Raw genomic sequence first — 14,360 nt, 5'->3', positions numbered from 1 at the left:
GCCATATTACCTCCGCCTCTGCCTTGTCTCCTCTTGTGTGTCACAGCCACTTGCTGTGTGCTTGGAGGGGCTGGGGGAAGAGGCAGCGACTGAATGCTGGGCTTCTGCATCTGGGACTGCACAAACGGCGACTTGGGGGGCAGCGGAGGCGGGGCTTCGCCACTGCCACTCGAGGCACTGTGAGAAGTTGGCGAAGGGGGCAGCGGCAAAGACGTCCTGTGTGAGGAGAACGTGGACATAGAAGGCACTGGAGGTGGCGGCGGCGGCGGAGGGGGCACGGAAGGGGAACTGAGCCTTAGGTCAAGCTGGGAGGCCGATGGGCTGGGGCCCTCGCTGGTTTTGCCTGGGAGTGAAGTAGGGGGCCCTAAAGGCAAGGGAGGGGGAGGAGGAGGCAGTGGCGGCACCGGCATGTGTGAAGGGGATGCTGGGGTTTTGCGGGGAGAAGGAGCAGCAGCGCTTGGGGAGGGGAGGTTCTCGGGATTTTCAAGCAGAGGAGGGGGAAGAGAGGGAGGAGGGGGGAAGATAAGCGAAGGTTTGCTGGAGGAAGGTGATAGTGGCAGCGGAGGAGGAGGAGGAGGAGCAGGGATGTTTGGACGAGCTGGAATCGCTTGCTGGGCCTTGGATGCTTCCGATGGACTTGCTGGTTTGGGGCTGTCAGACGCAGTTTGAAGGCTGCCGCTGGCCTTCCCATTATTGTTCTGTGGGTCTGGACCCTTTGCAGGAGGAGATGTCCTTACAGCACTTGGCTGACCCGCCCGACCACCTGAGGAAACCAAATAAAAGTTTTAGGAAGCAGCAAATAAACCAAAGTAACAATGGCACGGGCCACTCGCTTTGAGGGACGACCAAAGAAGAGAGAGATGTGAAATTGTCCTGCTCAGCCTCTTCACAAATCTCGTTTCCCTTTGCCACAAACCCCCATTGCCTGCCTGCCATTCCAATCCTACAGATTAGCTGTTGGACGCTGCAATATCAACAGTGACTCGGCCATTTCCCAGGAGGCAGAGCAGAGGTGGCTGAAGCCCCAACACATTCTGCTCTGACGCGAACGACAGAAATTCACAGCCTCCTACTCAACAGGATGAGCAATCATTCCTGTGTTTCTCAGTTATGCTGCACCGAGGCGAGGCAGAAGCCCTGGGGCATTCGTGGTATGGACAGATCTGGGTGTTTTTTGCCCTTTCCACCCAGCTTATTAAGCCTGCCATGTCCGAAGCACATTTCCCCAAGAAACTGGTTGCTTTAATTTGATTTCTCTCATTGGAATGAGAGCATGTGTATATAGAGAGAAACCTGGCCATGGTTCTCAGTGGCGCTTGTCACGTCGCTTTTTAGACTGCTGCAGTGTGTTGCTGGTGGGGCTGCCTTCTGAAGACTGGGAACTACAGTGAGCACAAGAGGCAGCACTGGGGTTGTCAACTGGGCATATGGAACATCTCAACACCAGAAAACGCTACACTTAACTGTTAGTCAATGGACTAGCACAAGTCAAAAGAGCGGTTTTCACTCAATGGCTTGGGACCAGGGGAACCTGCCCTGCCTCCGAGGCCTTGTTCCGTGTTTGCTGCCTTCTCCCTCCCCTCCCTCGTCTGACGTGTGATGGCTGATGACCAGAGCTTATTCTGTGGTGGCACTCCATCTCTGAAATGTCCTTCCAAGAGAGGTTCTCCTGGTGGCATCTTGGTGTTATTGTCAGCTCCAGCTAAAGGGCCTGAATATGAAAGGACAAGCTCAGGGGCAGAGCTTCTGCTTTCCATACAACCCCAACATCTCCAGGGAAGGCTGGAGAGAGACTCCTGCCTGAAACCCTGTCAGTGCAGACAAGAGAAAGCTAGATGGCCAATGGTCCGACTTGATATAAGTCAAGTACCTCAGGTTCCCCAATTGCCTTGCACTTGCCCAACTCCTTTCGTTCTGTGTTTTGTTTCTGCTTTTTATGCCAGATTTCCCCACCCCCCCACAACATAACATAACAGAACAGAACAGAATAGAATCGTAGAGTTGGAAGGGACTCTGAGGATCATCTAGGTTCAACCCCCGCAATGCAGGAATTTGCAGCTGTCCGTTGTGGGGATTGAATCTGCAACCTTGACGTTATCAGCACCATGCTCTAACCAACTGTGCTATCCAGTTTTTCCATATGGTTTTTTTGTTGCATTTGTTTTTATGGGCCAATCCGAAAACTGCTCTTGAGAGCCATGGCTGAAGAGTGGTTCATGGTGGTTTTTAAATATATAAAAATACTGTTTTGATTGTTTTCTTTTCCTGGGCCAAAATAAGATTGTTGCTAGGGAAACTGAGTGTAAAGGGAGAGTCAGAGAAGCTTGCCCTACAATGTTTTACTGAAACAGATTTTATATATATATATATATATATATATATATATATATATATATATACATATATATATAGTTTATTGTTTCTGAAGAATAAATTAGCCTCTCTTTCAAACATCTCATAAGAAAAAAACATCGTGTTCTGTTTACCCAGGCTCTAGTTGCTGTAAGAGGGCGATGTATTTAAATAGAAAAATGCTTTTTCTACCTGCTAGATCCCTTTGGCCTACTGGTCTCAGAACAGGAAAACCCTCTGCAAAGAGGTTCCCCAATGCCTGAGGGATGTCACTTCTGCCGGTTCCTGAGCTTCCTCCATCTCTGCTGGCCCTCCTCCTAGAGTCTGTGACAAAAGAATAAAAAAAAAGTTAAATCTGGGTTATTCTATCAAGCTTCCCGAGTTACTGGCCCTTTTTATTTTTACCCTCGGTGTCTTTCCCTGCAGCATATAATGAATAAGAAAGTGACTTGATGCAACAGCCACATACACAATTCTCTACATCCTGAAACACAGCACCCTCTGGTGTGTGAATGAAGGCAGGGACCTTCTTGCTAATCTATCCATCTTGACAGCAAGATTCTGAGACCATACAGATCCAATATTTAATAAAGAGTGGAATATTTACAGAGAATAGCTGAAAGAACACTGTAATAATCCAAATTCTCTGGCAGGCCTGGATTGACTTCTGCATGAAAAAAGAGAACTTTACCAAATTAACGCGACTGAACAACCTGTGAGAGATAAAGTTAAGTCCTCAGTCGTAATGTAAATTAGGAATCACAATTGGAGGATTGGAAGTCATGTTGGAATTTGTGACATGTGAATCCAATCTTTCCTCTTTTTTTGTAATGAGTGTCGATCTTGGATTACATTTTGTTGATCGTTGTGTATTGTTTTGTACTTGTTTTGTTTTTAAAACCAATAAAGCATTAAAGAATAAAATTAAAATAAAGGCAGGGATCAAAGAACTTTCTCACATGGCAGGATAAAAAAGTAGATTTTTTTACATTTAAAATTGGTGCTAACTTCTACTAACCCAGGACTCAACTACACAGCTGCAAATAAAATGTTTTAAGTGTGTTTTAGGTGCAATATACAATGTGACAGTAGATGGCGATGGTGAGCCTTATGGAAAATTCAATAGAAAAAAGCATTTTCAGAACGGTTTTTATATGTGTGTAGATTCCACCCCAGTCCACGCTAGAAGAGCAATATTGTTTGGTTTCCTCAGGGGTAACATCCATCAGTTTTGTATCCACGGCTGTCCGCCTTATGAAGCACGTTTTTCCAGTCACAAAATATCACTCTTCTAAGTGCGACAAGATATAATATCCTTACAGCAAATCATACCAAGGGAAGCTGTCTGCATCCCATTCAATAAATTAACCAGGCACGTATTGCCTTTTAAATATATTATCTGGAATGACCCAGGGTCATATGAAATGCCTATGGGTATCTTATAGTTAGCAGAGAAAATCTTATATTTTAAACAGCAACCCACAAATCTCTTACCCCCAGATCTCAGTCAGTTCCCACTGCAACATGCAGAACCTCCATAAGCTATTGCATGCCACACCTTTGTAATTCTAGTTGCCAAAGACACCCCAAATTCCCTTAGCAAAGCCGTCAAATTATTTCCTACCTAGATCAGGAAAAATTAAATTTGCTGGAATATGTGAATCCTGCCTTTTTACAGAGAAAATGGTAACTATTCACAGTTCCACTTTCCTTGTGACATGGGCCAATGAACAACTGACAAGTTTTCACAAATGCTGTTAGAGGAAAGATCAGGGACTGGGTAGGAATCTAATAAGGAAAAAGTAAAGAATGAACAGTGTCAAGTCTGCATTTAGAACACCCCTCTCCAGCAACATAATTAACTTTTCAAACTGGGGTTAGGGAGTCTTAAGAAAGAATCCACAACATGTTTTGACTCCTGGGCTGGTGAGAAGAAAAAAAAAGGCTGTCCACCCCCTTGCTATATATACAAAGAAGTTGTACATTAATACAAACCAAAAGGCAGGAGGCTTATAGTGGGAGGCTTGGTCCTTGCAGGGCGGGGTGTGGAACTGGACAGGCCAAACCTCAAGAAATGTGGCCAATATAAGCAGCTTTCAGCTCATAAGTAGAAGAGGCTTATCTACGTGGTGCTTTTCCAGGGTTTGGTAACCAAGCAAAACAAAAACAAAACGCCCACAGGGACTTTCAGCCTGGGAAAAAACAGCTCTGTGACCATTGCTTTGGAGAAGTTCCGGAAGCCGAAGACTCACTTTCAATCTGCGGGGCACTTCGGTCATTGGTCTGCGATACTTTCCTCAGCCGAGTCCCTCTCTGGATCTCGTGTAGCAAAGCACTGCGGCTTTTCGAGTCCTCCCTCCTCTGCTTGGGCGGCTCGGAGTTTGCCTGTCAAGGAGAGCAGACAGTGAGGCTCATGGTTCCATAGAGGCTGAAGAACAAAGAGAGAGAGACAGGGCAGGTTGGTCTATTAGGGCAAATGGGGCCCAGAGGTGACTGATGCCCATTGATAGGATAGATGGGAGGGAGGAACAACACAACAGTAGGTGGAGCTAGAACCTATGACAGGCGGATCCGCTCCGCCCCCTGACTTCTTGTAAGAAAAGAGGCAGTTTGGTGAAGGCTGGCTGGGAGCAGGCTGAAATTGGTGGGGCAGTGTTCCCCTCCTTCACCCTAAAGGACCAGCCTCAACTGGTCCTTAGCCAGCCTCCACCTGTCATTGGTTCTGCCTGTCACTGGTTCTGGCTCTGCCTCCTGCTGGTCTCCCTGCCTTCTGCCCCTCTAGTCCCAATAAGCACCAGTCGCCACACAGTGGAGGTGAGCAAAACCACCTGGTCATCGATCGCCACCTGCTATGTTTATGCTAGCTATTCAGTACACAACATGGTGCCCTCTAGATGTTATTAGCCTCCTTCCCCCAACAGCTCCAGCCAATCATGGCCACTGATCAGGGCCAATCCGAGTCCAGCAATCTTCGGAGAGCACCATGTTGGCTACCTCTGTGAAACGCAACAAACGTGTCTTGCAATGCCTGCTTTAGGAAACGGCTTTTTGCAATATATTTGCATCGCAGGGGTTGGACTAGATGACTTTCAGGATCCCTTCCAACGCTACAATTCTATTATGCATTATTTTTTGGCTCTGTTTCTTCAGACATCCCCCCGCCCCGGACAATAATCACAATCCCACTGTGATACTGGTACAATCCCACCACTAGATGCTGTATTTACAGCTTACTGACACTCGCTGAACATGTCAATCCGTTTCTCACTGTTGCAAAGACTGCGGAAACCAGGTCGGTGCAACTGTAAGCTGGTGAAACTGAAAACAATGGGTTTTACTTTCACTTCACCTGCTTACGACCAGGGCAAAAGCCAGGTGTGGCTTAGGACTGCTGAAGTGTAAAAGGTGAAGGTAAAGGTACCCCTGCCCGTACGGGCCAGTCTTGACAGATTCTAGGGTTGTGCGCCCATCTCACTTAAGAGGCCAGGGGCCAGCGCTGTCCGGAGACACTTCCGGGTCACGTGGCCAGCGTGACAAAGCTGCATCTGGCGAGCCAGCGCAGCACACGGAAACGCCGTTTACCTTCCCGCCAGTAAGCGGTCCCTATTTATCTACTTGCACCCGGGGGTGCTTTCGAACTGCTAGGTTGGCAGGTGCTGGGACTGAGCAACGGGAGCGCACCCTGCTGCGGGGATTCGAACCGCCGACCTTTCGATCGGCAAGCCCTAGGCGCTGAGGCTTTTACCCACAGCGCCACCTGCTGAAGTGTAGGGACTGCCAAACATATCTTATGCAAGTTGAATGCTTTTTTCTTGCTTTTTCTACTCATCCTTCCTCTAACGGTCATGGGAAATTCTCTTGATGAAGTCACACAATATAGGACCACTTTCGATCAGCTTGTGCGGTTTATTCCATTGACCATAAGTGAGCTGGGACAAAGGCAAGTCTGGAGGAAGTGAGTCAACATACCAAATGCAACTCTTGGGCTATTTACACATTAGCGCAGGGTTCAGCAAACTTACCGCACCTCGGGCCGGTGTCTCCAGCGCCGATCACGCGGAGGGCGGGGGAGCGCGTGCCCATATGCATGCACACACGCTATTCCCGGCGCAATTCCAGGTTGGAGGAGCACTGGGAAATCTTGTGCGCATGTGCACGGGCCTCGTCCGACCCGGATGTGCACCAGAAATAACACTTGCCCATGCGCAAATAACGCACATGCACACAAGCTATTTCCAGTGCTCCTCCAACCCAGAAGTAGGCAGCCGCGCAGTGCAGCACTGGAAAGAGCGGGCGGCAGGGGTCGCTGCGGGCTGGATAAACGAGTCCCTCAGGCCTTATCCGGCCCGCGGGCCTTAGTTTGGGGACCCCTGCATTAGCGGCTTAAAGTGTAGCAAGTTGGTTTCCCCTCCTGCCGCTTTTCAAGTTGCATCTGTGTGCTGTTGTCCCCACTGGAGAGGAGGCTGGGATGTCTCTCCCCCCCCCCCCAATGCGCATTTCCTATTTGGTTTCCCTGCCCTGGCAAGCATCCTCCAGCTCCTATTCATGAAGCTGTCATCTGTGCACATGCTGTCATCGGCACATGTGCAGTGGCTGTCTCCAATGTACGCACCTCGGCTTAACCGCAAAGTGAGTGCAGCTTAAGTTTTCCTGGCATACTGAAGATGGTCTGAGGGTGCCGGACAGACACCCAACAGCAACATTTCTTTAGAAACGACAGTTGCATCGTTGAGGGACACTATGTAAATAGATTCAAGAGCCAGTGGCAGGAAGGCACAGAAGTCAGAATAAATGGAAATCTGTACACAACTTTAGTCATGTGACAGGGAGGTTTGCCTCCAACCACAGCTGTCATGAGTGATCTCGTTCTGCAGAAAAGGCAGCTCCACTACCTGAAATAACCCCCAAGATCCATTTGACGGCTAAGCTTAATACACTTTTATTCTTCCCACAGCCAGTCTTTATTATAGCATTCCTGACATTGTCAAATAAGCTTATCTAGAAATGCCTACTCCCGTCTCTGGCAGAGCTAGACTGACCTGGACATTCATTCACAGTCGATAAAAGGGGCGAACGTAAGGAAGAACACATTATCTCCATGGGAATACTCCGCTAGGACACAAAAGTGAAACGCTTTTCCAGAGTGAAAGGAGCTGACAAAGGACACAGATCTGTAAACAGCATTTCCTTTAAAAAAAATAATAAAAAAATTGTGCTGCTGTGCTTGTGTCTTTCCTGTGAGATTTCAACAGGGTTTTTGTTGTTGTTGTTGCTGCCACTGTAGAAACAGTGCTGAATCTTTGGTTTGATCTAGCAGGTCCTTATCTGAATGTATAATATGTTATTGCTTTTTTATTCTGTTGGGAGCTGCCCAGAGTGGCTGAGGAAACCCAGCCAGATGGGTGGGGTATAAATTATTTATTATTATTATTGTTAATTATTATTTATTTGAGGGTAGGGCATCCAGGTGTGACATCCAGAAAAGACTAAGCTGCAGCAGTGGCCAACCAGACGATGATGAGATTTGTTCCCCAGGGGGACCCTTCCTCACACCAAAAATAATTTTATACACCTTTATCATCATATCCCTGCTTTACTCTCCTAAAGCTCTGGATGTTGTCACCTGACCTCATAGCATCCACTGGTCCTCCAGGTTGCCCTTTTCTGAATATTTTTTTCAGCTCCGTAATATCTTTGTTGAAGTGTGGTATGGGTGTGTGGTGTGGTGTGTGGTGATGACAAACAGAATAAAGACAAGAGAGAACTTTTAAAATACAGTGGTACCTTGGTTCTCAAACTTAATCCATTCTGGAAGTCTGTTCCAAAACCAAGGCGTACTTTCCCATAGAAAGTAATGCAAAATGGATTAATCCAGACTTTAAAAAACCCCTAAAACAGCAATTTAACATGAATTTTACTATCTAATGAGACCATTGATCCATAAAATGAAAGCAATAAACAATATACTGTAGTCACACAATCAGTCAGTAACTGAACTGGGTTCCACACAGTCACAAAAACAAAACAAAAATCGGAAGTGTAACACTCAAAACGGAGCACGTTCAGCTTCCGAAAATAGTTTGCAAACCGGAACACTTACTTCCGTGTTTGCAGTGTTTGGGTTCCAAGTTGTTTGAGTACCAAGGCGTTTGAGAACCAAGGTACCACTGTACAGAGAATAAACAATTGCAGCAGCAGCAGCAGCAGTGCACAAGCAATCACTCACATTAGAATGTGTTTGATGCCACTAAGTAAACACCCGAAACGCTCAAAGGACAGGCTATTATTTGTCTGAAAGAAATACCCAATATAACACAAGTAGAACAAACCTACCTCCTAATGATAAGCTAAGAACTGACAGTCTATATATTAGCATTTTAAACAGCAGGTTCCTCATTTTCCTTTTCCTCTAAAAGTGCATAAGCTCCTCTAGATGGCACACTTGGGTACTGTCCTGTTAGAAACATTCCTGGGGGGATGATGTAAAATCCCTTTAATAGCTTGTATTCTTTAAGGCTACATTTGTTGCAAAAAATAAATAAATGCATGGATGAATATATTGCTTTATAAATTAGCTTCCATAACTCAATCCTCAAGTGCCTTTAGAAATTTCACAGAGAGACAATGTTATTTACCATCGCTACCAAAAACCTGAATGAGTCATATAGTTAGCAAATGCTACAGCACACGCAACAGTGGAATTTACAACCAATTTCTCCTATATCCTCTGGAAGAATAAGCAATACATACTGTGAAAAACTGAAGAAACATCACTGGAACAAAGTAACTCCTTGCTTCTTGTTTTCCAGTGCTGTTACAAATAATTTATCTCAGCAACTCCCACAAATGGTTTTGCCGTAGCTCTGCTGCTTGGGTGAGATAGCAGGACCTCGTAGGTTTAAATTTAGAACTAACAGCTGTGGTTTTGTTCCTGGGTTCATATATCTACAGTTTGTGTCATCTCCGCATGATAAATACTAGCTTCCCCCCTCCCTTTCCAAAATAAGTAGATAATTTTGGGGGGAGGACTGGACAGAGTAGTAAACTCTGAACATACACAATACTTATATTCAAGAATGCATTGTGTATTTTGGTGGATTAGGGGAGAAATTGGTCACTTTGGGGCATTCATTCTTCCTTCCCTGATACTTCAGATGCCAATAAACCCTTGACCATTGTGGAAATGGCTAGGAATGCACAGGAACGGCAAAAGCTTGCAACATTTTGGTTGGCCTAATAGTGGTATTGCCCTAATAAGGATTTCAATTTGCCCAACACAGTATTTACCTTTTGTAGGAATAGCAAAGCAATACAGTCGTACCTTGCAAGTCAAATGGAATCCATTCTGGAAGTCCATTCGACTTCCAAAACCAAAGTACAGCTTCTGATTGGCTGCAGGAAGTTCCTGCAGCCAATAGGAAGCCGTGGAAGCCTCGTTGGATGTTCGGCTTCCAAAAATAGTTCACAAACCAGAACACTCACTTCTGGGTTTTGACCCAAAACGTTCGAGAACTAAGCTGTTCGAAAACCAAGGTACGACTCTATATTGTCCTGTGTTTAGGGTGGAATAGGCTGTTTGCCAAGACCCTTCTAAGACCTAATCCAGCAAGCGTTAAAATCTAAAGAAGGACTCAAATTCCTGGAAAAGCTAGGCTAGCTCATACCCTCCAACATTTCTCCAATGAAAATAAGGCTGTCCTATTCAAGAAGAAGAAGAAGAAGAGGAGGAGGAGGAGGAGGAGGAGGAGGAGGAGGAGGAAGATCCCTCCATCTGACTGAGTTGCCCCAGCCACTCAGGACAGCTTCCAACATATATAAAAACATAGTAAAATGTTAAACATTTTTAAAAACCACCTTCCCAATACAGGGCTGCCTTTGGATGTCTTCTAAAGGCTGTATAGTTACTTATCTCCTTGGCTCGGAGGTTGTATAACCGTACCCTCCATTGCTTCACCAATGGAAACAGAGGGAAAGTGGGACATTCCAGGATCAAATCAGAATGGCTTCTATAAATCCAGGACTGTCCCTGGAAGATAGGACACTAGTCTGCTAGCTTCCTGGTGTGGTCATGGGTGATTAAGGTAACAAAGGAAATTGCTATGTGCCGGATAGAAAATGGGTGGGCCCCTCTCCACTGACTGCTAGTTAGAAAAACAAAGGTCAGAGTGGAGAGTTGGAGTTATGTGTGCTAGAAGCTGGAAGCGAGACAGCAGGCTGGGAAGGGGTGGGGTCAGAGCCATGCATGATTTCTGCTGGAATCTAAGGCTGTGGCTACGGGAGAAGCAAGACCCTCTTGGGGTCTGAATGCTGAAAACCCCTCCATTGTAGGCTCAGGTTGTATATATGTGGAAATAAACCATATACCATGAAAGACACCACAGTCGTCTCTGTACCTCAGTCCAAAGAAAACCCTGGAAAAGCTCCTGGAATCTCACACCACTTGGAGATTGGGGTGCAATGCCACAATACATTGGGTTGTACCCAATCATACTCAGAATAATCCCATTGAAATTGATGAACATGACCAATCTATGTCCATTAATTTCAGTATGTCTACTCTGAGTATGGCCAATATTGGATACATCCCCTTTTTGCTTTAAAAAAAATTAGATTAGCCCTTTGGAACTCTGGCAATGAATGGAAAATTTATTTTCTTCCAAGGCTGCAGAATTTGTAAGCAGAGAGACAGCAAGAAAGGTGTCAGTCTTGTTCGGCCTTTTATGTTATTATTAGAAAAGCAAAGAGCACACCATTAGAAAGAAAAACATTTGGGCCTTTTGCCAAGGCTCTGAAGATGACAGAAACTGGAAGACAGTGTTTTTTACTGAATCCCTCAAATTGCTCCGGTAGATCAGGATAACATTAATTTCTGTGACCCAGGCTTATTAAATTAGAACATGTTCACTTGGCTCTACGTTTTCCTTGTCACACTAGGAGAATTTCTACTCTTTCACGTATAAGAAATGTCAGGTTAGATAAGGAGTGTTGCACCTCCCTCTTTCCTTTCCTTTTTAAAACGAGATGGAATGAGTCATATATTTAATAGGCTGACTGTTCAGCAGAGAGGGTTATTCTATTTTTTACCACACAGTATCTTTGCTCCCAAAAATGTGTGTGTGTGTGTTTAAAAAAATAGAAGGTTCAAGTGGGAAGCTATGAAAAACTTGCATAAATTTTTGGGCAGAGGGTGAGTAAGGCCACTGTTGGATTGCTGGGAAAATGCTTTGCGTATGTTTGCATTCATTTGCATTGATAACACGCTAATTGGCTTGGTTTGATGTTAACCTTATCTGTGGGGCTTGGGGTGCTGGGCTCTGAGCCCAGAAAAGGGAGCTATCTGTAAGAACTGGGTATTGGCCACCTATGTCCTCTTCCGGGCAGGTGAAGTGATGGGAAGTCCTAGACAAAATGACATAAGCTGCTTTGTGCATAGAGAACATCTTATACATCTGCTTGGGTGCAGACAAGCTGTCTCCTTGCTGTAGTGTCCATCCTGCTTCTGCAAAGGCTAGGAGAACTGGTGGAATGCTTTGCCGCAAGTCTACGCCTTCTTGAATAAAGCACTAGAAAGGGCCATTCTCCTGTTGTTGGCACCCTCCTTTGGTATCCCTGCATCCAACCATCCCTACAAGCCCTCCTGCCAGCCAGTGGATCAGAACCCAACACCTTCTAACTCCATTTGAGTGTTCATGCTCTTGTATTCATCAATGGGTATGGGAAGGCACCAAACCCCTCCTGGTTTTCAAGCGAAGAGTGCGACTGCTAAGGCTGGGCGATATCTGGTTTTCAACATTGCAATATACCGATACCAGCTGAACATCACAATGTATCACAATATATCACAGTGTCTGAAATAAGGATGGAACTATGTAAAAGCGAACAGTAGGGTTGGACAATATCTGGTTTTCAACTTCATAATATATCACCAGCTTTTAACATCAACTTCGTTGAACTGGTCATGTTGTGCGGATGTCTGATTATGGTCTTCCAAAGCAACTACTCTATTCCGAACTTTAAAATAGTAAGCATAATGTTGGTGGTCAGCAAAAGAGGTTCAAAGACTCTCTCGAGGCAAATCTTTAAAAATGTAGTATAAACACTGACAACTGGGAAACACTGGCCTGCGAGCGCTCCAGTTGGAGAACAGCCTTTACCAAAGGTGTCCTGGGCTTTGAAGACGCTCAAACTCAGGATGAAAGGGAAAAACGTGCTAAGAGGAAGTAACACTTGGCAAACCTTGACCGTGATCAGCTCCCGCCTGGAAACCCATGTCCCCACTGTGGAAGGACGTGTGGGTCCAGATTTGGCCTCCACAGTCACTTACGGATAAATCGCTAAGACCGTGTTCATGGAAGACAATCTTACTCGGCTACAAGTGATCACCAAAGAAGAAGGAGGATATCACCAGCTAAATATTGCAATATACTAATATAATACAAAGTCTGAAATAAGGACGGAGCTATGTAGAGGTATTGGCTGGCTTCATAGATTGTCCCACATTGTGATTTTTTTGCGTAGCACACACACATGCAACATGATTCATGATGTATTGCCAGGTCAAAAATGATGAAACTGATTTCATAATATGGACTGGTTTTTGGATAAGGTACCAATATATCACCCAACCCTAGCGATGGATGGACACTTCTGTGTGACCGAGAACTATGCACCATCAGGATTCCAGGTTCTAAGGAGGATTTTGTGGGTACAGGTGGCTGTGCAAAGGATCCCTTGTTTCAGACCACACCTGCCTCTGGCAGATTTCACCCCCAGAACCCCACAGGGGGGGACCCTGTAGCTTCCAGATGTTGATAGACTCCAGCTCCCAAAGACCTCAGCCAGCATGTGCAGTCACAGGAAGTTCATAAATAAGTATCTCCCCCCCTTATTTACATCATTGCCACCATCTGCCTGCAAGGATGCCTTCAAGAAAAATGTTTCTCATTGCAATAGTATCAGACAGAATAACAGAACACCTGCTTCAAATGCAGGAGCTTGCAGTAATTTTCCAGACAGCTTAGTGTATTGAAATCCAATGTTACCCCATCCCAGTGAAAAATAAAGTGTTAAAGGTTTTTTAAAAATCCACAAAGCATTTTATGTAATATCCTTCGTGATACCCAATACAATTTTCTCTTTTATTCTCACTCCTACATCAGATGCCAGACTCCATGTTAAATTCCCACAACCCTAGTTAAGCTCAGAGAGGTGTTTTTATTTAAAGGTGACAACAATTAAGCAAGAACAGTCCTATTGAATTCACTAAGGCGATTTAATATATGTCGGATTTAATACAATCTAGTGAAGTATCCTAAGAAAAACATTAATTGCTTAGTAGAGAGGCAGAATAAATTTGGCTGTTTAAAAAAACCCCAGAATGTTCTGCTTTGAAAAGCTATATTCTGTGAACCGAGTCCTATGTGCAAATTATTCAAGTGGGCTTCTATTCAAATTCAAATTCTACTAATCGCAGGAAGGCACCGATCTCCTAATCCCCAGTTAAAGAAAATGGGACTCAGTTTTATGATTATGTCATTCAATTCAAAAAGTGTTAGATGGTTTATCATATGAGTCTTAGTCCATTAATCCCTCAATCAGTAGTCTCATCCTATAAATGTTTGTTTATAAAGAAGTCCTGCTGTATCCAATTACTCTCTAGGAAGTGTGAGTATGTGTGCGTATTCACAATTTGCTGTATTTGTATCATTTGTATTATTAAAAGGCCTAACGTGAGTCTCTAACCGGAAGTGGCAGAAATGGCTTTGTCAAAAAAGAATACTGTATTCAGGTAAACCTTTTTTTAACAAATAGCATCCACAATACTGGGGGGGGGGGAATACTGTTCCCAATAGGTGGAGGTGATCAAACGATGCAGAAAACAGAATGGACAATATGCAAACATCTTGGACAGTTGCTACAACTGCAGGACAGGAAGTGCATACGTGAGGACTCATTCCATTTACATTCCTTAAGCTTCATTCCAGTTTCCTCAGAAAACCTAGCAGCTG

General features: G+C 44.9%; 1 protein-coding gene across 4 annotated transcripts in view; it reads right to left on the bottom strand.

Moving 5' to 3' along the window:
* WIPF3 (WAS/WASL interacting protein family member 3) overlaps positions 1 to 14,360 on the bottom strand; it is a 36,327-nt gene that overhangs the window by 4,279 nt on the left and 17,688 nt on the right. For 3 of the 4 annotated variants that reach the window (XM_053359560.1, XM_053359561.1, XM_053359559.1), the window contains exons 3-5: positions 4,605 to 4,737; positions 2,545 to 2,676; positions 11 to 763 (exon numbers count right to left, since the gene is read on the bottom strand). In XM_053359560.1, the coding sequence (XP_053215535.1) occupies positions 11 to 763; positions 2,545 to 2,676; positions 4,605 to 4,737 (1,018 nt within the window). Of the gene's footprint in view, positions 1 to 10; positions 764 to 2,544; positions 2,677 to 4,604; positions 4,738 to 9,102; positions 9,229 to 14,360 lie in introns of those variants that run through there. The other variant, XM_053359562.1, reaches the window with a different exon arrangement.

The sequence above is a fragment of the Podarcis raffonei genome, chromosome 12 (genome assembly GCF_027172205.1).
Source record: "Podarcis raffonei isolate rPodRaf1 chromosome 12, rPodRaf1.pri, whole genome shotgun sequence".
NCBI lineage: Eukaryota > Metazoa > Chordata > Lepidosauria > Squamata > Lacertidae > Podarcis > Podarcis raffonei.
This window is presented reverse-complemented; position numbering and strand designations above follow the sequence as displayed.